The sequence below is a fragment of the Poeciliopsis prolifica genome, unplaced genomic scaffold (genome assembly GCF_027474105.1).
Source record: "Poeciliopsis prolifica strain line A6 unplaced genomic scaffold, Auburn_PproV2 SCAFFOLD141, whole genome shotgun sequence".
Lineage (NCBI taxonomy): Eukaryota > Metazoa > Chordata > Actinopteri > Cyprinodontiformes > Poeciliidae > Poeciliopsis > Poeciliopsis prolifica.
The window spans coordinates 170,715-197,266 of NW_026562516.1; the positions used below are offsets into that span (position 1 = coordinate 170,715).

The 26,552-nt window shown below is 39.2% G+C and overlaps 1 protein-coding gene across 6 annotated transcripts in view; it reads right to left on the reverse strand.

Moving 5' to 3' along the window:
• Window positions 1–23,234, reverse strand: part of LOC129355683 (supervillin-like) — a 36,067-nt gene extending 12,833 nt beyond the window's left edge. The window contains exons 1-22 of one of the 6 annotated variants that reach the window (XM_055025273.1): window positions 22,953–23,234; window positions 21,058–21,121; window positions 19,994–20,085; window positions 19,849–19,906; window positions 19,319–19,467; window positions 18,027–18,852; window positions 14,165–15,463; window positions 13,236–13,409; window positions 13,121–13,158; window positions 12,503–12,567; window positions 12,121–12,257; window positions 11,921–12,016; window positions 10,289–10,571; window positions 9,947–10,003; window positions 8,136–8,769; window positions 5,835–6,306; window positions 4,063–4,192; window positions 2,904–2,957; window positions 1,956–2,033; window positions 996–1,143; window positions 557–652; window positions 3–83 (exon numbers count right to left, since the gene is read on the reverse strand). In XM_055025273.1, the coding sequence (XP_054881248.1) occupies window positions 3–83; window positions 557–652; window positions 996–1,143; window positions 1,956–2,033; window positions 2,904–2,957; window positions 4,063–4,192; window positions 5,835–6,306; window positions 8,136–8,769; window positions 9,947–10,003; window positions 10,289–10,571; window positions 11,921–12,016; window positions 12,121–12,257; window positions 12,503–12,567; window positions 13,121–13,158; window positions 13,236–13,409; window positions 14,165–15,463; window positions 18,027–18,852; window positions 19,319–19,467; window positions 19,849–19,906; window positions 19,994–20,085; window positions 21,058–21,121; window positions 22,953–23,013 (5,092 nt within the window). In that variant the 5' untranslated portion in view covers window positions 23,014–23,234. The remainder of the gene's footprint in view (window positions 1–2; window positions 84–556; window positions 653–995; window positions 1,144–1,955; window positions 2,034–2,903; window positions 2,958–4,062; window positions 4,193–5,834; window positions 6,307–8,135; window positions 8,770–9,946; window positions 10,004–10,288; window positions 10,572–11,920; window positions 12,017–12,120; window positions 12,258–12,502; window positions 12,568–13,120; window positions 13,159–13,235; window positions 13,410–14,164; window positions 15,464–18,026; window positions 18,853–19,318; window positions 19,468–19,848; window positions 19,907–19,993; window positions 20,086–21,057; window positions 21,122–22,952) is intronic. The other 5 variants (XM_055025270.1, XM_055025271.1, XM_055025272.1 and 2 more) reach the window with 5 other exon arrangements.
• Window positions 23,235–26,552: the final 3,318 nt, after the last annotated feature.

Genomic DNA, 26,552 nt, shown 5'->3' on the forward strand with positions numbered 1-26,552 from the left:
ACCTTTGCTATTGATTCGTCCCAAAAAGCTCTCCAGCTTGTCCAGCTTCTTATCTGACTCCATGTCTGGCCTGGCCCCGATTTCTGTAAATGAAACAATTATATTCTGACACAGCAGCAACCTCAGTAGAAATTGATTGGTATCTTTTTAGCCTTTGCACAACTAAGACCTTGTAAAACTAAAGCAGCAGAGACCCAAATCAAACACAAAAGTGTTTGTGTATGAAACCAGTGTTGTATTTTTTATTTTTATTTTCCTGCTGGTTATCGTTTCTATGTTTTTTGGTTTCAGTTGTTTGCTCAGTTCTGAATGTTTTGTGGTTTTTAACTTCATTTTTCCAAAGAATATTTAGTTTGAAAGATTTCAGAAGGTAGTCCAGTTGTCTTGTTTATATGTTTGTGCAAAACTATGTTGATTTTGCTTTCATCCAGCTGCTTGTTGGCTTTGTATCAGATTTAACATTCTAAATGAACAGAAATAAGGAGCCACATTTAGATTTTCAGGACATTGTGGAGGAAATATTAGTGATGAATCAGGACTTAAACACTTTTCTCACCCTCCTGTGGTTTGTTGACAGCTGGAGTGCTGCTCTTGAGTTTGGTGGAAACTGGTGACAGAATGGGACTGATAACTGAGGAGGAGGCTGCCAGGCCTGTGGACACACACAGAAAAAAAAATCACATTAGATTACATAACTGCTGAAAGACTGTGAAGAAGAGCGGTTTGTTAATTGCGATTTGTTTTGACAGTCTGTCATGTTTTATTAGCAGATCTTGTTAAGCTTTGATACTTTTGAAACGAACCAAATGTGTGTCAAAATGTTTTCAACCATTGCTTCTCTAAATTTATTGGAAATGTTTTGCCTTCTCCTGCCAAAGTAACTCTTATCAAATCAGGAGAAAACCTAAATCGTAATGATTTAGATGTATTTTTAAGTTTTTAAAGTTAAATCTGCTGTTTATTTTCTCTCCAGAGCAGCAGAGTTTTGCACTGACCTTTCTTAACCATTCGTGCAGCAACTGTGTACTGAGTGGAGTCATTGGCGGCTCCTTTGCCTTTTGTTTTCCAGGCATCCTCACGCGTTGAAATCATCTGTTTCCTCTCTTTGATGCTCATCTGGGCCTCAGTTTCTTCTCCAGCCTTCTGCACAGAGATGAGATTTAAAACAAGAAAGCTCATTAGGTTGAAATCCCCTAGCTTGTACAGAATGAAATAAACTCTGGATGCAGGAAATGTTCATCATTTATGGCTCATTTCCAGTCATCCTGATGAAATCAGCACATAAATCAAATCCATGGAGTGGATAAAATCCTCTATTTATCACTGCTTATAAGACATAACCTTAAAGGCTTACATCATGTTCCACATAACTTCTCTGTAACATCATGTCAGAGCTTTTATTTCCTCCCAACCAATTATTCATGAAGTGACAGCATCAACTCAAGCAGAAACACAAAGATTAGATCAATCCAAGCATGCAAGGCGCATGATTATCCAGTCTTCTCCATTCTTCCAAAAACAACACTGACTGCTATTCAAGCTGCCGTTACAAACACTGCAAAAATAAACCGACTTACCAACTCTTTGGTCTGCTTTCTGGTGCAAAATTCTTAGTACACTTGAAGTATCTAAAGTAACTTTTTAGCAAGAAACGAACTTGTTGTAAGTCAACAATCGCTTAATATTGATGCACAAGTTCTAGATTTTTTCCCATGCTGTAATTGAAATAAACTACCAATGCACGTAGTGCAGTTTTTAATCAATATTAAACACTTAATGGCTTAAAACCTGTGGAAAAGTAACTTTTAAGTTAGTTTAATCTCATTTCATTTGAAAACTAAAATCCTAAGCTGTTTTTGCAGTAAATCCGTCTCACCACTGCAAATTAAAATCTTTAGGGTTAGCAAAGAAAGACAGGAGCCCATTTCATGCTGTCCATCAGCTCTCGTTCTTACCTGACCATGATGGTCAATATATTGGCACTTTTGGGCAAGAGAAATAGTAGGAGAAAAGGTTGAGGAGAAGACAGGCTCCTGAGGATGGAGAGATGGATTGAAAAGTGAAAAAAGGAGAAAATGCAAAAAACATCCAAAAGTAGCATGGATGGAAAAAAACAAAGGTTGGATTTAAAGAAGAAAAAGAGGAAGTCAGGAACTAAAAACATGATGCAAAAAGTATAAATTTACTTTTCTCCAACTGGTAAACTGGTATCAGTACTTATAAAAACATACAGCAAAGTGTCACTCAATTGGTGTTTTTGAAATGTGTTATTTTCCAGACACCAAAAAACTTTAGCTTATTGAAAAAAAAGTTGACACCTGACTGTTTTTTTTAAGCACTCAGGTTGTTTTTAAAGCAGCAGAGACCCAAATTAAAGTACAAAAATGTCATAAGTCCTCTTTAAAGTATACATTAAAAAAGGACTGATGCACTTAAAGGGTGTGAATATTTTCATGCTGCACAGAATGATGCTGCCAACACCATGCTTAACAGCTGTTAGACCAGAATAGGATAGAAATGTCCTTTATTATTGTCGGTAAATCCAGGTGTACCAACAGCAAAGTCACAGGAAAATGAATGGAAACAAGAAACAAGAGATGATGAGTGTGTGGTGTGCTTAAAGCCTCACTCTGTCTCTTGTCATTGTGGTCAAACAGATAGTTTTCATTTCTTCAGAAGACATTTGGTGTACCCGTGTGGGCGGCTGCTAATTTCACCAAAGCTTGAAGGTGTTGAATTTTGGAGAAGGGGTTTCTGTCTTTGCTGTTCACACTCCATTCTGTATTTGTTCACCATTAGCAGTAGATATAGCCAGCCAGACAAACACACTGTGATTGGACGGCACAGTTACTGCTCCACCCTGATTGGCTTAGAAGTGGTGTGCTGCTGGCAGCGAGCCTTACCCAAAGCTGTTCAGAGCCAGACACTGCAGACTTGTCCTGAGCGACTCCTTCCTCCTGAAAGGGTTAAAACAGAGAAACAGCTCAGCTGATGGAAACCGAAACAGGGAGCAGTTGCTGCTAAAGAGTTTGCTAAAGGGGGGGTGATTGCCATGAAAGGCTGAAACAGGACGCTTCTTCCAACAGAATACTAATAGAGAACCGGGTGAGAAGCCGGAAAAGACGCTCTTTAAAAAACCTCTGATATTGTTGAAATACTCCAAACCAGTATGGAAATAGTTTCTTTGCTATACTGGTTCCTAAAACCATTTAGGAAAAGAAAAAATGTATATCCATTCAGACTTGTTACAAGTATCCAGAAACAAAGCATTCTTGCTTGCAGACATGCAGAAACAAAATTAATGGGGAACTTGACTCAACACCAGCATGTGATTTATCAAAGTTCTCAACAGCATAATTTATCCAAAAACTTATTAATTTTGAGTTTTGATTAATTATTTGAACCATTTTTTTGTTGAGGTAGAAAGATTTTATATTATACAATGCAGTTATGTATCCATAGCCATATTTGGAGATTTTTTTCACTAATCAAAAGATTAAGTTACGCATTCATGAATATTTGCTGTAATATTTGGCCAAGTTGCACATCAGCCATATGTTTTTAGAGCCATTAATGAGATTATGGAATAGTTCTGACAGGATGTGTCTGCCCTGCACTTTTAAGTGCAGTCTGCACATTTTAATAGGATTTAAGTGAGGCTTTGGTCATTCTCAGTGTCAGCCTGCTTTATCCACCAGTTTTGATGAGCATTTTTGATCACTTGTAAAGGGTTTGAAAGGCGATTTGGTACCAAGGTTCAACCATCTAGCTTTTGATTTCAGGTAAAAAGTGTGGAGATACTCCTAAATTTGGATAAAGCATGAGCGCAAATGTGACATAAACAGCCTAAAACACGATGCAAGCTCCAAGATTATCAGCAATTGCAATATTTCAGCTGTAGGTTTATATCGGCAACACCAAACATAGTCATTTATGTGTGAATTGTGCATTCAATTCAAATGTTCTAGCCTAAACCAAGACGAGAACACAAATCCAAACAAAGTAAAGTAACTACGGTTATAGTTGTAATTAAACAGACATCTATAATGGTTACAGTCAAACCTTCTGCTGGTTGGTCTCCATCTCCCATTCCTGATGCTCCTGCTCTGCTGATGCTACTTTTGCCACTTCCTGTTTCTTGTTGATCCTGTTCTTCCAGTCTTCCTCACCGCTCTTCTTCAGCAGTGCCACTCTATCAATAAACAAAAGATAAGAAGGTTTATACATGTGTTTAAGAAATTCTTGTACATTAATTATTGTTTGTTAATTCTCTTTCCCAAGCAACCAACAATAGGACTAAACATCTATAGTTTATTCTGCTGCAATAAAACACCAGTTTATCTTTAGGCGTTTTACAAATTTACCAGAAGCTCCCATAAAGCGTTGGATTTGCTGAAAAGAAATTATTTTTCAAAAGTGAAAAACAGATTGATAATTTTGGTTTCTCAGCCAACAAATCTATATAAATCTGTATAAAAGGTGGGTGTGTGAGCAGAGCTAATAACTGATGGCTGAAGGGTAAAAGAAAGTGTGTCATTATTGCTGCTGCTGCTGCATGAAAAGACCAGAAATGAGGGCAATCTGAGCAATCTGCTAAAACTCAGAGGGGACGATCCGTCTGCACAGATCTCTGCTGGCTACCAAGAAAAAAAACTACAATGATGCTATAAAAAGTCTCTTCAGTAATTTGAAAGAGGTAGAAACCTCACCGTGTAAGAAAACATGTTTAAAACTGTTAAACTCTGAGAAACTGACAATTTTCTCACTTTTGGTGTTTTTAAAGGGTAATTTTCAGGATTTATGAATGAATTCAAAGTTCATTAATGTCTTTCAGATCCCAGTCATGGTTTTCACCCTCTTTACCCAGTTATTCACTGATACCGGGTCTTTCTTTGTGTCTCTTTTTGTTTGAACTCAGAAAGAAAAATACTAGCGAATTTATTTCTTCAGCTTAATACAAAAGCAAGGATTTGTAATTTGCATAATCTGTGTCATTTGTATTATATCATTAAATTTGTATTTAAGCAGAAAATGCTTTTTTATCAAAAGTTAAACATTGTAATGAGAAATGTTCATATTCCCAAGCTTTCATTTAACTCCTTTCCTCAGAAATGTTGTCTTTATCTATGCTATCAGATTATATTTAAGTGAGGAAGAGTCTACTAATTTTCCTTCCTATCACTTGTAATCTATTCTAATGTCAACAATCAAAAGATTAATATAGTTCACACATGTCCACATTAAAAACAAATCCAGCGTAAAACAGTCTGTAAAATCCAGAATTTGTGTGATTTTTATTTGTATAGTTCCAAAAGTGAAAAGATGCTAAATATTAATTAAATAAGAAGTACTCGTTAAATACAATGTGAGCTATGATAATGAACAGTTTAATAGTTTGATTAATACTTTCTGTTGGAGGAAATTCATAATCTTGATGTGACCTGAAATAAAAATGAGTTTTATATTTAGGGCTGACACAAAAGCAATATTTTCTGAACAACAAATCGCCTCGGAAACTATTGTGATAAATGATAGTTTTGTTATTTTGAGATCATTTTCAAATAATACAATCAAATACAGGTAAACTTTAATTTTGCACAAAACACTCAACACTGTAGCTGGAAGACATTTTAAATATCCAAAATGAAATATTTTATTTTGTTCAAATTGACGCACAATCAAAACCATAAACAACATGTATAATGAAAATTCCCCTTCAAAAAATGATTGAGCTCATTGTGATTCATCATAAAATTAATTAATCGATTAATTGCTTATTGCGGCAGGTGTAGATAGAGTATGTGTACATATAAAGTGAACCAGATGAGTCTCACCTCTCCTTGATGGACATCTGTTTGGTGGACATGCTGTCAAACGGTTGGTCTCCGGGCTCCGTGGGGGACAGCAGGTCTCCAGAATGGACACTGTTCTTGCTGAAGTCCTCGGGATGGTCCGGGGTCGCGACCTGAGACTTGAGAGCCTGGGGGAAGGAGTGAGGTTTCGGGGGCGTCTGAGGCGGCGCCTGAGGTTTGGCCTGATGAGGCTGGGGGGCGACCTGAGGGTACGGCTTCGTTAGGGTCTGACCTGGAGGTTTGGGCTGGGGCTGCAGCGAATGGGTGAAGGGTTTGGGATGGGTGGGCGGGGCCTGGGAGCTGGACTGTGGCTGGATGTATGAAGGGGGTTTGGGAAGAGTCTGAGGGGGCTGGAGGACGCTTTGCTGCTGCTGGCCACTTGAAATATAAGACACAGTCCGGGATGACACCTTAGCTATGAGCGGCTTCAGCGGCTCTGGGTGATCCGGCAAGTCTGAAGAAAAAATAGACCCCAAACATGTTGAAATTAAGATTTGAACATGATTATTTTAGTAGTAACAAGTAAAAAAGTTCTGTTTTCATTCGACATGTAAAGGGACAAAGAAAAGAAAATATTTTAGATGCATTGATCAAACCAGATTTCAACCAGTATTACGTATATTTATGAAATAAAATGCACCATTGAACACAACATTCCTATCTGAAGCCATCAGATTGAACAATGACCAACCCTGATGACTCTTAATTACTTTTTATAGATTTATTTATAGATTAATACATTTCCATGTGCGTTCTTATTTTATTTACTCATTTGTTTTGTATTTAGTCTTACTTACAACATCACACTTCTGTATTTTTTTAAATACATTTTTTATTGCCTTATGATTATATTTTTTTTATTTACCAATATTTAACTTTTTAGAAAAAGTAGTTTTCAGCGTAAGCTATTCTATTCTATTCTATTCAATGGTAAAATGACCCAGATATGTTTACTAAAATATGTTTGTGGTGTAACTTCTGAGACTCCTTTGTTTTGGAAATAGTTAAATTTTATCCTATGCTATTAGTTATGCCATTATTTTCTTAAATTTCTAAAAACATCCAATGTTTTCTGAAAAAAAAAAACTATTTATTATTTTCAGTTCTGTTTTGTCCTCCTTTTGTCTTTTGTCTTGTTACAACTTTGCCTTTTAGTCTTTATTTCCTCTTTGTTGTTGCTTTTTGGCTTTGCATTTTATTTTCAAAATCATGTCAATATTTTCCTAAAATTTTATAAAATTAAATTATTTGTTTGTTGATTATCAAAGTTAAAAGGAACATGCTTTTAGAGCCACTCCTTGCTTTATTGCTGAATAACACTTTGCACCTAATAGACATTTTAGTAATCAATACCATCTATTGAGCACAACAATAAACTAATCTCTTGAGCTTTTTTTTTGATAAAATAGATTGTTTAATCAGCTACAAGTGTATTAATTACCCTATGGGGACAACGTTTGAATGCAGTAACTAAATAAATGTATCAGTTATTAGGATATCTACCTGTTTTTCTGGTTTTTATTAGCCTTCCTGCATGGGTGGAAAGGTTTATGGTTTCACCAGAGCGATGAGTAACTGGAGGTTTTCTAACCTTTTGAAAGGACAGAATAATGGACACTTATGAAGGCCGAGTCACGTAGAGAACTAACAAACAGCAGCTTGTACTTCTACCTGCTTTATTTAAGTGTTGCCCTGCCCTCTTTTTGTCCTTTCATCTCTTTCTGCTCTGTTTGTGTGCATGGGAAAAGACAACCCCTGGACCCAACCTAGATTATCCGATAAAAGCAGGTCAGGTCCACTCTGCTGTAGTCTGAGGCGTAAAGTGGTGCAAAGTGGGACCACGGCTCCTTTATGGGTCACGACAGCGCTGGGATTCGATCAGAAATCTGTGGTGCCTTTATGAGGGAAGGGCTTCCCCTTTTCCAGACAAAGAGCTTCACGAGGTACATTCATGGAAAAATATGCTAATTAGATACAGCCTGAAACGCTTCTCTGCATCAGACAAATCAAACACTCCCAGCTGGGATGTACATGCGTGTGTGTGTGTGTGTGCGTGTGTGTGCGTGTGTGTGTGTGTGTGTGTGTGTGTGTGTGTGTGTGCAGCCGGCACAAAGCAGTCATGCGTGGGAGTACACTACAGAAGACAATGAGGATAATAGGAGCAGACCCATTTTGGTGGGCATTTCTGGTTCCCGTTTTTTGTTTCTTTTGCCCTCTTACAGATCTTCTTTACTCCTGGTTCTGCTCCATTTCCTTTCAATGAAAGTGAGTGATACCACTTACCTGAGATGCCTCCCTGGCTTCTCTTTGGCTCCTCTTTGGAGGAGCTGTGAGCTACTCCTCTTCCTCTTTCCTCCTGGGAGTCTGCAGCTCTCCTGCTGGGCGGAGGCTCCGGCTCGCCCCGCCACGCAGACAGTCCGGCAGAGTGCTTAGGATGCTGTGGCTGCTCTCCTCTGTCCCTGTCAGAGGAGTGCAGCTTCTCCTGAATGCCGTCTTCCCTGACTCCTCCCTGCTCTTCCTCTTTCCAGCCTCTCCAGCCCTCCAGCAGCGCCTCCCTCTGCTGTCTGTGGCCCACGGAGGATGAGGGGACACCAGGAGGGGCCCCAGCTTTCTCTGGGCTGTCAGGAAGGAGGGGGCAGGGATCGGGCTGCCCCTCCTTGTGGCCTTGGTGCCCTCGCTGGGTCAGGGAGAAATACCGCGGCGCCCTCTCCTGGTGGACGCTGGCGCTGCCTGTTGGGCCCTGTTGTTGGGCAGGGATGTACGGGATGGCAGTTGATTTCTCTGGATGGAAACCGTCATCGATGCCACCGCCACTGCTGTGTGGGGACATGGTTACCGTGGTAACAGAGGCTTGCGAAGCGACAGCCGCTGCGGATCGGACCAGGGAGACGGACAGGGGCTCCAGTTTGATTTTCACCTGAAAATGCAGCGATAGACACGTTATAAAATTGGGAAGTAGAAATGTTCTATAAAAGAGAAACCAGATGTTGGGGTCAGGGCCGGACCAAGCCTTTTTGGGTCCCTAGGCAATTTTCATTTGGAGCCCCTCATGCCAAAATGTCAAAACAAGATAGTATGTAAAACAAAACAAAAAATAAAAATACAATTGTTAGCATCATTTGTCATTTTTCAGTAGTCGACTGTTTGGTGTTTGCTTCATAACTTTCTGTTTTTGATATGTTTTTGAACTGCCTTGCTGCAAAATGTGCCATGCAAATGAACTTGATTTATTGATTGATTACTAAATCGAATATCAGTATTATTATTTGAAGAAAAAAATGCAGAGTGGTACTTTAGTGTGTTAAAATGTTTTTAACTTTTTGAAAGTGATGTCAAGCTAATAAACACAAATTCTGCAGTAAAGAAGTGAACAAGATTGACATCTACTTTTTACTTTTACTTGAGTAAAAATATGTTGGACTATTGGGCTACCAAAAGATTACCTAAATTATTTTCACAGGTTAAATACCACAAAAAGAAGAAATTGATCATTACTTGATTAAAATGATTAAGTTTGCATTGTTTTCTTCAGTGTTTGGTGTAACTGCTTTCAAAACTGTTCTGTTTGGGTGGGACATTTTTGGTGTTCACCCACAACCTTCTCATAGTAGTTTACTGGAGTCTTGGCACTAAGTTGAAAGTTTTCAAAGGTAGCAAAAGCTCAAAGCGAAAAATTAGCTCAGCTATTAGAATATCAGCTGATTAGCAGAAGTGTGCCCACCACAAGCAAATTCCTATTTCGAAATCAGCATCGGGTACAAAATGTGTTCATCATGATATTCCTACGACCAAAGTAAGTAAATAAATGATAAAACTGAAATAATCTAACTTATTTCTTGATTTCTTTCCCACATTCAAACATTTCATACTTGTTGTGCAACAAACAAGCATGTCTTGGAAGCAGCTGCAATCAAAAGCAACAAAACAGACACCCTAGACTATCCATTACATGCTGCAAGCAACACTTGATATCCACCGTGCTTGAGCTGCTGACATGAAGCCACTACCATATAAAGCACAAACACGGCTCACCAGTCAGACCAGTCAGTTCAATACCAAGCCAGAACCAGACATTGACACCAGAGGGGTCTTACGTGTTCTCCCTGAGGGGCGTCTAAGTCCCTGTTACACACCGTAGAGGTTACAGTTTCCTGTGTGGACACCAGTTATTGATTATGACTCACAAGATGATGAAGACAAACTGTTTTTAAAGTATCCTTTTTAAATAAAAGGCACTTTTTGAAGACATTTTCTGTCATCTGTAAAGTCTTTTTAGAAAACAATGTAAGAAACATTTATTTAAAAAGTTTGTAGATTTTATTTTTAAGCCACATCGCCCAGCCCTCCTGTGAAGGAAAACATCCTTACTTTTTACATAAAGTATTTTCCTCAATATTTTCAAACAAACAAGTTAATATGTAGTGAAATGGCGGTACCTGCTCCACTTCTCCCTGGGTGATGGGTTGGGTTTGGAAGCGGGCGTTGGCTCTTCGCTGCCGGGTGTCGCCTCGAGAGCCCTCTTCTGCTTTAACCATGGGATGTGCGAGGCGGTTAAACAGGGCCATTTTCTCAGACAGACTGAGTGTGGAAAAGTCTGGCTCCTCAGGCAGAAGCTTCTGGCCATCTCCAGCACCGGCAGCCTGGCTCTGTTTCTGGAGGTTCTGCGTTTCTGTCTCCTGCTCCTGGGCTGTCAAGCTTGGCTGTGAAGAGGCGTGAATGCTGTGGGAGTGACAGTTGTATTTTCAGTATCTGAAAATGAAGTCATTATACATTAAAAAAAAAAACATTTTGCAACTGCGCATGTTTAATAATTGGAGGAATATAAATTTTACCTTTACTACGTTGAGTAAAATTTCAAGTTGCTTAATATCTAAAAGTGACTTTTATATTAGGACAGGACTATGGGTTCAACAAGACATGTTATTTTCCTACAAAATCATTCTTGCGTAATAAGTTTTTATGATCTGTTTTTAGCTTAATTTACAACGGAGGTAATAATTCACCCCCTCAAACTCAAAGTTTTCACTCGCAGGTGAAAATGGCTGCCTACAGATGCGCAATTATACATCTGTACATCTTGAAAAAGCATTAGTAGAGACTGCTGCACAATCAAGGAGAATGCAGCAAGTGGTTTTTTTGATGGTAAGTAAACAACGAAGCAATTGTCTTTTCAGCAGCCATTGTCCAGCAATGGCTGCTCGGTGATGGGCACTTCCTGCCGATTTGTAACTTTACATTCTGCAGGTGTTGGAAACTTTTCATTTTCCAGACACCAAAAAACTGGGAGATTTGTTGAAGTGCTTAGCATGTTTTTAGAAACAATTGAGACCCAAACATTCAAAATGTAAATTTTGCATAATAAGTTCCTTTTAAGACAAAATATTTATCTAATTTATCACATTTTTAGTCAGCTAAAAATGTGTCAATAAAAGTTTCCAAATCAAACAATGTAGATTGTTTGTATTTTGATAAAGACTCCTTCCACGCTTGTTTACAGTCAGGCAATAAACGAGTGCGCCAAACCTGACTGTTCCAACTGTTTAAGATTATAAGACACCACAACAGAACCATAAGTAGATCAGATTATCATGTAATGCACCTGGATGTTTGCAAGGTTTACAGTAATCTCTGCAGTGGTGAGTAAAACTTTGTCAACAAATCACAAGATACACTCGAGCTTAGACCTATTCACCAGCCATAAACAAGCATCTTCACTGATATTTATGATCTGCATATGAAAAACTCACAAGTAAAACACTTCTTCATCAACACTTTGTATGGCAATGGCCTGTTGTACAAACAGTGACAGCTTGTGGCCCTACAGGCATGAATTAGAGAATCAGCAAATAAAGTCAGTGGAGCTAAAATTGCATATCCTTCGTACAACCAGGAGAGGGAGATGAAGACGGATAAACGGCTGCAAAAAACGTCTTCGGCTTTTTCTTTTCATTATTAATATGAGACTAAAGCTGAATTGTTTCAGAATCATTTAGTCTGCTGGACAAAATGTGATAAATTTTAGCCTAAACTGAGAGAAGTTGTTAGGTGTCTTTAGGTGTTAAGCTCACCTGATGCTAGTTATGCTGGTGCTGGCTGCCGTAGGGCTGCGGACTTGACTTGGACTTGTGGGGGTTCCCTCTGGTTGTGACGATGTGGTGGCGTCACTGAAAATGAAAGACAAATTTAAATAATGAGGAAAAACAGCAGTAGATCATACAGTGTCTTTACATTGCAAATTATTAACAATGACTATAGAAGCACGATGTACCTGGAAGCGTTGACCACCTCTTTGTTGGTGACAGGTTGTGTGTGGGAACGGTCCTGAACTCTTCTCAGGCGTCGTTCCACGGCAGCGTTTCGAGAGCGGGGTTTGGGAACGCTTCCATCTGATGTTTTTTCTAACTCCTGAAACAAGATGTTAGCAAAATATCACTTCTAGTAATACCATCGATCCCATAGGCCACATATAAAATATAAAAATAATATTAAAACATCTCTTATTTATTGTGAAATAAGACAGAAAGACTTAATTTGTCACTCCTGTGAAGACAAAGTATTAGTTTATTTTGAGGTTTTAGATGACCTTGTTTGATGGTTAAAAATATCACTATCTGATTTCAACCGCAACAGAAAAATATGTAAAAATGTACCCTGAAGAGGGAGCGTTTTGCAGCCACACTCATCTTGGCTCTCTCATCCACCTTTTCTTCACCTTCTGAAACATAAAGACAATTTTTATTTCTAAAACATTTATTTTCTAAAATGACAGCAAACTTTATTTTAGACATGAATTTATTGTGTTGTTTACATGACATCTTGGCCACTGTTTTGCTAGCAGTGGTTAGCTTCTATAACCTTACATTTTGTTGTGAGTCATATCATTACATAAACAGTTTTGCATTGTTTTTGCTGTTTTTGTTTTGGGGAACACATGATCCAATGAACTGATGCTAGCACTAGCTAACTTATTAACTTTCTGAGACCTTGTTAGCAAAACGTGTTCACTCATTTTGTGGCACCATTTTCTAGTGTGAACATGTAAGACTGGATGGAAAAGACTTCCATTGTTATCATCTTTTAATCAATTTGGGCATGAAAAGTTCTTTACTATCAAACTAGGAGAAATGGCTGATCAGGGTGAAGTGGAAATCTCTGTGACATGGAGAGGGACATTTAAACGGACATAAGCAAAACGTATTGCTCTCAGAAACAGAGTTCCTCTTCACGAACATCACAACTGAAGGATGTGAAAGCATGGCTGCAGGTACCTTCAGCATCTTGTAGTTGCGATGGGCTGAGACGTGATCTGGAGAAAAAAACAATTAAACAGCATCATTGACAATTGCTATTATGCGGAAGAAATCGATGTTTACAAATAGATACCTGTCAGATTCCAAACGTTCTGCAGAAGTAATGGGTTGTGTCCGAAACCTCTCGGATGTGCGACTGTCTCCTGGAGTAATGTAACGTCGAGGCCTTCGAGTCTCTCTGTCTCCATCGCCGCTGCTGCTGGCTGGCTCCACATCCTTAGCTGAAAGGTCTGCTTTAGCTGTCTCACTTCAGTGGATCGGTAGGAAATGTTTGACAAGAGATACAAAAAGAAAGTGAAACTAGAATAAGAAAATGTTCTTGCTCATCATAGTCAAATTAAGAAAAACAAATTCTCACATCATATCAACAATAAGTGCAACCAGGGTGACGTGGGGATGCAGTTACGCTTTTTCTTGCATGCCTGGGTTATTAATGGGATCAACTGTTTTCTTCATCACATGCACACTAGGATAAACCAGTTCAAGGTTGCCATCTTTCCAAAGTCTGCTGGAGATGGATTATATTTTATACCTGGGCTTGGCAAAGAATTTGAAAGGTACAGAAGAAGAATGGATTACCACAATTAAACATTTCCTGGTAAAGTTCAGAGGGGTCAGTGGCATAATGGTTAGGAATGTTACGTCATTGCAAGATTTTAAGTCTTAGTTTGGGAATTTTCAAGGTAATTTTGTATGATCTCTCCTTTTTCTCTCCAGGTACTACAGCTTCATTCTGAGTGTGTGAATACTTGATGCTGTCATTTGTCTCTCTGTTGCCCTGTGTTGGACTCCTGCTCTGTTCTTAAAAAGATGAAGCAAGTATTTTAAATGAATGAATCAACTGAACAACAAATATTGGTGAAATGACCAGCAGACATGATCCATGCACCTTCGGTATAATTAACAAGGATTATTCTTTCACAATTCAGTTGCAAATGATTAATAAGCCATTGAGAAACTGTTATTTGTAAAGTTCAAGGCAGGTCATGCCAGTAAACCTACAGCTCTGGCTTCCGGTTGGCATTCTCCAGGTAAGAGTGTCGCAGCTGTGCAACTGACACCCTGGTGTCCAGGGTGCCCACTTCCCCGTTAGCTATCCCAGGTGGAGGGGCAATTCTGGCAGCCTCTTTCCCAGCTCCTGCTCTCTCAGTGTGATACATGATGGAGTGCTGACTTACACCTATGTCTGACATGGAGCGGGTTCTTATCTTGGGTTTGGGCCCTCCACTTATTTCCATACTTCTGTGTTTAGCCTGAGGCAATGAAGAGCCTCTCTGGAGGTAGACAGTTGAGTCCAACCTCTGATGCTGTGAAACTGTCTGCTGAGGCACCATCTCTGTTTTAGTTTGGGGATTTTGATATTGCATTTGAAAGTCCTCCATTTTTCTTGGGGGGTGTTTTGTTTGCAGTTCATGCTCTCCTTGTCTCTGGTTTTCCGGATATTGTCTCAATTGGTTGTGCTGATTTTCTCTTTGAAGATTTTGCTGGATTTGAGTTGTATGTTCAACCCTTCTGGCTTCATACAGCTTCTGCTGTGGGGGTTCATGATGCATTATTTGAGACTCTGGATGGTGCACCGGTTCCAATGACTGATCCTGTCTATGTTGCTGACGTACAGAGGAGCAGGCAGGCTGCACAGATCTATAAACTCTCTCCTCTTGGGTGTCATGACTTGAAGGATGGTCTCTTACTCTTTCCCTGACTCTCTGAGCTTTTCTTTCCCTGCCCCTCTCTCTTGGCTGCTCATCATCCCAGTCTTCCTCTACATGACTCCTCCTCCTCCTCTCTGGGCTGATGTTTTGCCACTCCATGTCTTCATACCGGCCCCTGTGGGGATCATCCACGCTGCGTTCCCTTCGGCGAATTTCAGATGGCAACACTGCCTTCCTGCTCTTTAGCAGGCCCTCCGTCTGTGCTTCTTCTTTTAGGACTTGTTTTGCTTCCATTCTTGCCTCCCTATGAGCAGCGTAGATTTGGTCAGCACTCACTCTTCTTCGTGGTTGTGCTTCCTGGACTCCTGCAGGTGTCCCAGTCGGCAATGGAGCATTCATGGCCACTCTAGGCTGAGGGTCCACAGCAGGGCCAGAGTGTTGGTACTCAGATGTAAAAGGAGCAGGATGTTGACCAGGACTTGGATGAGGTTGTGGAACTGACCTCTGCTGGGTGTGCTCTGAGTGTTGTGTTATATACTTCGCAGTGCTGCCATGACTATAGTGTCTGTTTTGGAGATTCCTGTCCGGACTTTGGTCAGGGTGCTTTTGTGGTGTTTCTTCTCTGGACAACCGTTCTCTTACTCGGATTCTTGGAAAAGAAATGCACATCAACCATTAACGTTTCAGCTCAATTAAAGAATGACATCCTTGTCCAAATCCACAACATAGTACAAACAAATGCATTTCCCAAGGTGGTAGAAAGAACATCTACCTTACACAAAGACTGGTTAGAAAACACAAACCAGACATTGCGGTAGGAACAACCATAGAACTTTGACTACAGCTTTGCATGGTTGTTTACACAGAAAAATGGGAAATGCCCTTCATCAAATCCAAGAACTTTTGTGCTTCATACTATAGAGTCACCCACTCATTCTTGCAGCTTGACAAAAGCAAAGCTGTCATAAAATCGGTGACACTAGGCAGAGGAAGACAGGGGGAGCAGGGGATTGAACCAGCAACCCACTGGATACAGGACAAATCTCTACCTCTGAGCCACTGCTGGCCCAGTAGACACAGTCAAGGCATGAACTAAGTGCATCCTTTCTACTTCTGGGATTTAAGAATTTCAGTCTGGTGCTGCAACCCAAATAGAAATTGATAATCAATGTGATCAACTCGACCCAAATAAAAGGTTGTTGCTTTGCAGCATACAGGTGTGCTTAACATAATGACAGGGAGGAAAAGGTTGGCAACGGATCTTTCCCTGGTGGGGCAAAGCAATTTTTGCTCTCACTAGAGAATAGTTATAAGCTCAGTGCCAATTAGAAATCACTCTACAAGTGTTTTTCACAAGTGGGAGCCATTAGGACAACTGCCCATTTTCACCTTGAGTTTAGCCAATTAAGTCCTGAGATAAACTGGATCCAATTACCACTGTAGATTTAAAATTTTAGAACTGAGCAATCAGGAAAAACATGAAACTGTTGGTTTTTAGAAAGAGTTCCAAGACAATGATTTGTCTCTAACAATAATGGCACAACCTAATTTTAGCAATGTTTCCTCTGAGAAGAATTGAACTGTTGCAACTACAATTTCACAAAAGTCCTGACTTCCTCCACAAGGATGTGAGAGTCTGATAAAGTCTGATCTTTATCAGTTTCTACAATAGGCATTTTTATTTGTTACGGAATCACATGGGGTCATGCAAATGTCTCAGTTTTATCCAACTGTTTTTGAAATCTCAACAAATCATGTTACCTTTAAATGAAACCTACAGTGGAAAAGTCTCCAACATAAGACTATAACTGGACCCATATCAACTCCTAAATCCTTCTCTAGTACAGCAAGATCAAGTAACAGTATCCCTCCCAAAAGTCTGTATGCCAAATAGTAAGTCCAGCTATTTTCATCTCTAACCCAATGACCTCTGGTAGTCAAAGGTCACTCTAATCTCATTGTGGACCGCTAAGCAGGACATAAGTGACTGGAATCGGCTTTATCTAAAATGGTAGGAAGTGCTTGAACACTCCTCGTGCTTCTTGAGTACACAATCAATGTGATGAGGCCACAAGTGGGACTTTTAAAGCTATCTGAAGAATGACAAAGCACTGATTAGAGTCACAGATCAGCACTACCGAACAGAAATAATACAAGGACGTGACTCTTTACCACATAAATTACTGCTCTTTTACAATGTGAAATATTCCAATATTTCTGTTTCTTTTGACTTGAAATCCCTTTGAGCAACTTCTGTCACAAAACTTGAGGTACTCTTAAATGAAGAACATCTATAAGTATCTTCCTTTTACTTGGTATCTTTGTTTGGTTTTATCAGCTGATAAATTGAAGCCAAATGAAAAGTACAAAAATCACCATTGTTAGAGAGACAATTACAACTGCTTAAATAAATACTATGTACTTGTTCACAAGGAATTTGCTATAAATTGCTTCTGTTTTCTATCTTCATTTTTTAGGGATTTTGAAGTTTCATAAGTGGATAAACAACTTCTGAATAATGTAGACTTTCTTAAACTTCTTTCATAAAAGAGTTCTGTCACATAGATGAAAAGCAGACCTCTCTCTAAACTTAATTTGACGATTCAAAATTCACCAGTAAAGGAAAAATGTGTCCTTTACTAAAGGACACATTAGTATCCGGTCTGGTCGCAAAATCAAACCAGACCGTATACTAAAGTACAGCAACATATTTACTTGTCTACTGTGTTACTGCACATAAAAACCCTATGAACAAACTAAAATGTTATGCATGTATCATTATGAACACATTAATAAAATAGTACAATTTGCTTGAAAAGCATTTACCTGACAGGACACAACCTTGTGCAACTTGAAACAGCTGGAGAGAGAGGGTTAGAAAGTCAGAAGTAAACAGAAGTAGAAACACCAGCAACATTTTCTAATATTTAAAACCTCCTGTGAGAAGGTAAATTGTCTATTTGGACTTTCCACAGACTTTTCTCTGAACTTATTGTTGACAAAGTAACAAAACGCTCACAACACACAGAAGTTGTGAGCGTTGCTTTTGTTTTTAGACTGTCAGTTTTTCATCTGCTGGTAGCCAATGGAAACTGAACTACTGAACCATTTTACTGAGTTTTCTCAAACTCATAGTTGGTGGTGGCAGATATATGTGACTTTTTTTTTTTGACAAAGTGCTTTGAGAAGTATCTTCTATACTCTATACTCACCCCTGCCTGTTGAGGATGCTCTGAGCCTGCTGCTCTATGAATAAATCACCAGGTGAGATGCCGTAGCGTGTGGAAGGCAGAGATGCACGGCGCGCCGTGCGAGGAGAGCTCGGCACCGCAGCGATTGTGTAGTTTCGGGTGGAGGCGGGGCTTGGATCTCGGTGGGACACATCATGTTGGTGGGTGTGCTGCCTCTGTTGTGGCTGAGGCTGGTGCTGCTCCTGCATCCGGCCTCTAGCTGTGACTGAGCGTTCCTGAGCTCCGCCTCGGCAGTAATTCTCCACATTCATCGCTCTCTCCTGTTCTGAGAATCTGCCAGGTCGTTCTTGAGTCGGTGGAGGAGCTTGATTTGAGTGGGCCGGCCTCGGTGGGTCAGCAGAGGCAGGATCTGGGTGCGTGGTCATGTAAACTCGGCCCACTCCAGAGCGGTACGGTACCTTCGGCTCCCGTCCGTGAGCCTCTACCTCTGTTCTCTCTCTGTCTCTCCTGGTGGTGATGTGTCGGTCAGAGTTGTCCTGTTCACGCCGGGACCGGTAGCGCGGTGTGTACTCAGTGTCCGCCTCTTGATCCAGGAGGATCCCATAACGCTCTGACAACTGCCGGCGGCGCTCAGCTTTGTAGCGGGCGATGCGTTCGGCCTTGGAGCTGAGGTTGGACGGTGGACCTGACGTGGGTGTGGACGAGGTGGATAATGTCACGGGATCAACATACACCACCACTGGCTCTGGGTGTCCGCTGCCAGTGCCACCTTTCACCTGAGGTGTTCTGTCTGGAGAGGTCACCTTCTTCTGTGGTGGCTCCATCTCTTCTCGACTGTAATGCCTCACTAGGATAAACAGTGGAAATAATTGATTGATTGCATTATTTAACAAGCAATGACCATGCAAGTTTGAGTATTTTTAATTTATCAAATCAACAAATGTTAGCTTTGGTAAAAAGTAGAGTTCATTGCTGAGTCTTTGTCTTTTCTACAAATCTGGGGGTTTGTTTACATGCTTTAAAAAGACGATAACATGAACTAAAATACCCATCATAGGTAAAAACCTGACTAAAGATAAAAGAGACCTATTGTAATTCCTCAAACTGGTTAGAATAGGTCTATGGGTTATACAAAACATGCTCATAATTTTTTTTTGCACAAAATCATCCCTAGATAATAAGATTTTAGTTTACTCCTTGAGCTGCTTTTCAGCATGGGCTGTTTAGGGCGTCTTGTCACTCTAAGGCAGCTGCTGGCCACACCGCCAAACTCAACATTCACAGTCGCATTTTTTATTTCAAATCAAGCTTACCCATCCCACGAGGCTCACAAGGGTCTGAAGCACGCGTGTACCGAGGCGGATCTTCTTCCAGCATCCTGTTGGCTACAAAACCACCTGGCACCAGAGCAGGTGGCGCTTCACTTTCAATCCCCTCTAACCGCCGGGCTATCCTTTCTTTCCTAAAAGAGATCAGCAACACTTCACCTGTCTGTCAAGATGTCGGTTTGACAGTTCATGTGTTTATACTGAAGATATCCAGGTTTGATACAAAACATAAATAAACCACTGCTTTATACCCGAACACATGCAGAATGTCTATTTTGCATAATGTGCAATGCAACGTGACGTAGAGCAGCTTTCAAATAAAGGACATCCATCCATCCATCCATCCATCCATCCATCCATCCATCCATCCATCCATCCATCCATCCATCCATCCATCCATCCATCCATCCATCATCCATCCATCCATCCATCCATCCATCATCCATCCATCCATCCAACCAACTGTTACTTTAACACCAAGTCGTGATTTTTGTGTCCTATCAAATTATGCTTACCTGTTCATTTCCAGATCCTTGCAGATAGCTTTCTCAAAGTATTTTTTCAACTCCGACACTAAAAATATAAAAAATAAATCTAACATTTAGAGGTCATAAAGTTTTTGTTGTTTTTGTTGTTGTATTGAGTGTTATCGATACGCACCCTTGGGAAGAACGACCAGAAGTTTGGCATCTGTATCTGAAACACTCTTGACCAAGTTGGTCTTGTCTTTTAAGGAGAATTCACTCTGAAAACTTAGAAGATATAAAACAGTGTCAATTATTCACATTCTGATTATCATTACTAGTTAATTAACCAAAGTTAAAATGGCCCACTACTCGTTATTAACGAAGAGCTTGTTCCTATTAACCCTTTAGCAAACGATGAACCAGTTTACATCCGTTTAAGTACAGAAGTGGATGAGAACCATCTTCATACAAGAGAACAAGTCAAGTTGCCTCCCAGTTAAGCTCTTAATGGAAAATGTAATAATCTTTAGACAGCCAGATCGCTCCTTGGCTTCAGCTGACTCATCTTTAAGAGGTGATGGAAGGTCACAGTAAAGCTCTGCTGCTGCTGAAGGCATCAAGGCCCAAATTAAGAATTAGGTCATTAAATAATGTCACACCATCCAAAGGAGAAAGATGAACAAAGATTTCCCCAGCAGGCCACACCTATCACTGCGACTTTCCTTTCTTTAGAAGGAAAGAGTCTTTAGAAAACTCTTCCCTAATTATTCTTCTATTTTATCTGAATATTTTTTGTTTCTAAACCAACGACTGAAGGAAACCTGGTCAACCTTACAGCTGCAAAATGTGATTTTAAAAATTAACAAACATATACAGTATATATTGCAACAAGTTTGTAAAACAAAATGTAAATTAAACTTTTTTCTCTTTTTCCATATGAAAATGGAATTGACAAAGGAGCAGCAGGCGATTTCATCAGGTCATTCTTTGAAAAATGAAAGTGAAGATAAGATTTTATGGTTCATCTAACATATTTTCCAATATTTTCAAAGTCGCAAACGCAGTTCACACAAAGCATCATGGATAATAGAAATAAGGTGTGTGTGCTTTATTTGATGGCGAACATAAAAGCAACCTGTTAATCTTTCTGTTTCCTGCTGGGAAACATTACCAGTTTGCTTAAGAAGAGCATTTATGTCTCTAAATAAATGCATTTATTGATTAAAACATAAAGAATTAAGTGTTTTCCTTTCTTACCTTAGAGCTTCTGTTGGTAAAGAGGTTGAGCTGGAAAGTTTTGTAGGAACTTTAGATCCAAATCCTGAGAAGAGAAACAAGATGCCATTTTTAATGTTAAATAATCAACACAACCATTTTCAGCTCTGTGATGCAGACATATTGATAATCAAACTATGCACAGAAATGAAACAAAAACACTTTTTCTTTTTATGGGATTGATTCCCGGCCTGGGTTCTTTCTTTCTGCACGGAGTTTGCATGTTCTACCTGTGCATGCGTGGGTTCTCTACGGGTTCTCCAGCTTCCTCCCACAGTCTCAAACCATGACTGTTGGGTTAATTGGTTTCTCTAAATTCACGCACACGTTTCCATCTGCTACCTACTAAAGGACATTTATGCTTGGATCAGTGAGTTTATGGGTAAATAGTTGAACATGTATCTCTACCTTTCACTCATAATTAATTTTTCCTTCAAGTTCTTGTTTTTAAAAGCATTGATGTGTACTGTAATTTGTAAAAAACTGTTTAGACATTATTTAAAGGGCTTAATTAATAAAGCATTTATGAAAACAATTAGTGTACTGCAGCTGATAAAAAACACTTTTTTATCAGCTGCAAAATTCACAAAGCAGTTCAATTTCTACACAGCAAAAGTCGATTACAGTTCATGTTATGGTCAGTTTTATTCCTCGCTATCAGCTGATAGTTGGCCCTTTAACTCTCATATCACACACAGGAGACGCATCGTATTTCTGCTCCAGACGCCTCCAGAGTCCCTCTGACTAATTTTGGCTTCCAAAAACTTTGTTGCAAAACACTGCAGCCTCCTTCACTTCTTTTGGTGACTGCAGCAGGTGAAAACCCAAAAAGCTAAACTTTTTTTGGTGTCAAAAGTCATATTTCACAAAGTTTGCTCCTCATCAGTTGGTTTTTTTCCACTAAGATACATACAGTCGATTCTGCTTGGGTTCCACATTAATAAATATCAAAATATTTGCATCATTTGTTTTTAAATAAACCAACGGCCTGATGGGAAACATATTAGAGGTGTGTGACCTCACAATTATCCTTGCTTTGATGGAAAGCCCCTTGATGCAGATGCCAATTCAGCCGCCCTTGGAAACCCTGGAGGCTGCCAGCTAAACAAACAGTCCAAGGTTTGAGATGGACATGACCAAAGAGCAACTTAGGCGCTAAAGTCAGCATGATGAGATGAGGGATTGTCTAAAAATATTCAGAACCTTCAAATAGACTCCGCAGGTGAACTTGGCTGCAGCTTTCAGCTAAATGAGAGCACTAATTTAACGAGTTAAGGTCTCAACACCTGAGGTGGGTAGAGTGGGTTTGGAAACTAGAACAGTATCACCACTTCTACATATTTTACTCAAAAGTAAAGATAAAAAGTAGTCATAAAAAAAGTGTTGAGTACTTCATCAAAACATCAATTACTTAATATTTAAATAGTTGTCATCATGGAGACCAAAACAAAAATGTAGTCTAAATGTTGGCATTTTAAATAATAAAAATTAAAATAATTCATATAAATAACAAAATTAGGCAAGAGAAACATTTTCCAAATCAATTTCTTTCAATATAAAACTAAGTGAAACTAAAAAAAAAGCAGCTGGTGTGTGTCTGTATCTGGGGAATTTTTGCTTCTGAATAATTAAACATTTTGAAATTTATTTTGTCACCAGTTGTTTTTCACCATTCTTCAGCTAGTTAGCATAGCCACCAATTATGATGAATTAACAGTTTTCCTCTTACGGTGAATTGTTTCTCCACCATTAGCACATTTAGCAGCGCATACATGAGCATAATTGACAGACCAAACAGAATCCTGGAAAATAACCGTGTCAATGCTAAAATCAAGAAGACAACGGCAGGTCAGCGGTTCCTCTTCCTCAGGCCTTACCTTCCCTATACGGCTGCACATGGTTCACATGAAAACTGGAGATCCATGGGTTTCGAAACATCTTTAAAAAGGCGAACCAGAGGACGGCTTGCTCACAGCGGTGGCAGCGGACAGGTAAAGACAGAGGTGACACACACCCACACACAACTGCAGCAGAGAGAGCGAGACGGACGTAACGCAAGCTGCAACCCACACAGACTGGGAGTCACCAGGATGAGTGCAGGTGTGTGTGCAGAGAGGGAGAGAGAGACAGCACAGCAGGGTGTTAAAGCAGCTCAGAGCCCCTAATCAGATTACAGGCAGAAATTAGCCTTGATGATAAAAACTCTGGAAGGGGATTGGAGGAGGGAGCCAGTGGAGCTGCAGGGGGTGCTGCGGGGTCCAGGGCTACTGGAAATCAGATGGTTGCTTAGTACAAATTCAGGTAGTGCGTCAGCCAGCGTGCTATCAGGTTCCCAAAAAGGAGACCACATGTTGCACTGAGACTGTTCCTGCGATGCAGCAGTCAATTAGTAGAAGAGTGGAAACTCCACTGAAACCTTTACATTTACATCCGGACCGTAATCCCACAGATCCATCAGGAATATGACTTCTCTTGCAGCAGGTTTTTATTGATTGTGCTTCTCCTCTTTTCTCAGCTGTTGCAACAGCACATGTACGAAATGATTTTTCTCAAAAGGTTTACGTTTTTTTTTAAATATTGCATTTCAAATTGTCCCTGTAATTCATCAATAAATCATTTTATTCTCTTGATTTAACAAATATGATCATTATTAATTCACAAACACATTGTCTTACTACAATTTAGCATTAGGGCCATGCTATTGAAATAAAAATAATAAAACGACAAAAATAAAGTCATTTTGACGTTATCATGACTTAAATCTATTCCTTTATTGCTAAAATATTATCATGATTTTTTTCCTGTCATATTATCACTTCATTCTTGAAACATTATGACTTTATTCTCCTATTGTCACGACTATATTCTCATTTTTTTCCAACGTTATTATAGTATTAATCCTTTTTTTTTGTCACACAAATTTATCCTTATAATATCATAATTTTTTGTTTTTCTTAGTATGGCCTAAGAAAGTTGTTGGTGCTATAAATTACTCTCTGAAAGGTTGAACTGCAAGACAGACAGACACTAATTTAAAATATTTTGATTGAGGAACTCTCCGCTGTCAAACAAAAACAATAACAAAAAAAAAAAAACACAGAGGAAAAACAGAAAAGCACATTGATAATCATCACATAAAGTAAACAGATGTAAGTATATTCTGATGGTACTGACAATAGTAGTAGTAATAATAATAATAATAATAATAATAATAATAATAAATCATCAAACTACGGTCAGGTTCGGGTAGGAAGAGAGTAACACCGGCTCTGTTCTTCACTCGGCGGATGACCCGGAAAGAAGAGATGACAGGGCAGTGTGGGAGGAGATTAGAGAGCAAGGCATCGAGGTCAGAGAAGATCAGACTGTTCTGAATGTCCCAAGTTAACTGCTGTCAAAGTAAATTCACATTTCAAAAAAAAAAAGAATTGAATGATTAATTATAAGCAATTATTTTTTATATCTGCCCCAAAAAGTCCATAATTCAACATGTCATCCATATTGTTCTCACTTGGTTCCAAGCATTTCTGCAGCACTTTACCTTCATTCCTCCCTATTCTTTCTAAAACGGATGTAGAATGTGACTTGATTTATTCTTTAAATGAAGGAAAATCTACAAAAAATATGAGCAAATAACAGGAAATGTTGACCATAACAGTAGTTTGTGGAGTACATAGCATTAAATTAGAATGATTAACAATAAGCATATGCTCTGAAAATTTCATGCTGTCATGGAGGTTTTCAGATTGGTTCACTGTTTCACCTGAGACCAAAATTATCCACAGTTGTTTGGTTGTTGCCTCTGAGATACAGTGGCATTTTAACAAGTTTTCATAATTTAACTCGCATATGAACCTGATGAAATAAAAACGTTCAATTTATTGTGAATAAAAATTTTCTTCAGTGTAAAAGGAAAATGAGTTTCTAATTTTCTTTGTATAGCTCTTTTAATCTGGAACAAACTTCCAAAAACTGCAAACTTGCTGAAACACTGAGTTCCGTTAAGTCAAGGCTAAAACCCCAACTGTTTAGAGTTTTATTTGATTCATAATAAGTGGAACATTAATCAATATGTTTGATACTGATTGAAAGAAGGCTCAGAGTGAATATAATACACTGTGACAAACCAAAACTAAGAATCACACGGCATCGGCGACTACTAGAAAAAGTCCAAAATCAGCTGTAATTCTGAAAGGTGCTGAACTTTGTGGGTCAGACTCAATGACCTGAGGAAGTCATGCGTGTGTTTGTAAGCGTGCTTCATCTTGTGTCGGTTACAGGATGTCCTGGGTGTTGGCTTTCAATGACAGGAAAATGACTTGTTTGCGCATCCCATGCTGAGACACTTAAATGTTTGGGATAGTTTTGGTCTTGGAACACAAAACAACTGGCTATAAGTACAGACAGTGGACCGGGTTGCCAGATCTGATGGCCATTTTCCAGCCCAGGCACAAAGTGAATCACACTCAACTCCAAAAAACAAACAAACAAACAAAAACAGTTCAAATCTTGTTCCATCAACCACATTTATAGATTTGTGAAAACTCAAGCCATTTTTGGTTGTCTGTTACTATATTATGAACAGAACCAGTTCCTATTGGCAACACAATGAGACTTGAATATTGATGGTGCCTTCAGATTTCTCTTTTCCACTTCTACTAACAATTAGGACTGTATCATTATATCAGTTCTACAATATTTATCAATTTTCCCCCCTTGGAAGGTATCAGTTTTTCATCTGCGAGTATCATACAAAAGGGGTCCATAAGATTATACCGTCTTTTTAACATCTCTGGTTTGTGATGACGTAGCACAAGTGTTATTTTGTATTTTGTTGCTAATTAACAAAGTTACGTGAGTAACTTTGCAGCGGCAAAAGCAGTGAGATTAATCCAAAGTTTGGATATTGGAGCGACTCGTGGCATCCACTTGGTAACTTGTTTAGCTTAGTGGTTTCTGTTCGATATATAAAGAATTTTTAACACCTACCCAAAACGGATTTTTTCAACCATAGGTGTTTAAAAGCAGCCCAATTGGACAGAAACCCACCCAATCTGGCAACACTCATCATGGAGCTATGAGGCTAGCCTCAAAATAGTAAAGCTTTAGCTTCAGACAGAACATATGTCATATAATTGTGGGTAAATCATTAGTATTTTTACTGAAATCGAGGGGTAAACATTGATTTTGCACATCTGAAAAGCAAAAATTAGGCCTGGATGATGTGGCTGAAAAACTCATCATGACTTTCATATCCGTCGCTATCAATAATTATTGATTGTAGATAATTTTTGTTCTAATTATCTGAAATCCGGCAAGATGTTTTGCGTCGTTTTACTCAGTTTTCTCTTCACTCTGTTGTTCATTTTTAATCAGTTTTCAGGCATAGTGGTGAAACCTTAAACTGCTGCTAGGTAACCAATGAGTGAGTGAGCTTAGCTACATCTCCCAGAATGCTGTGTGGTTTTGCATCGCTA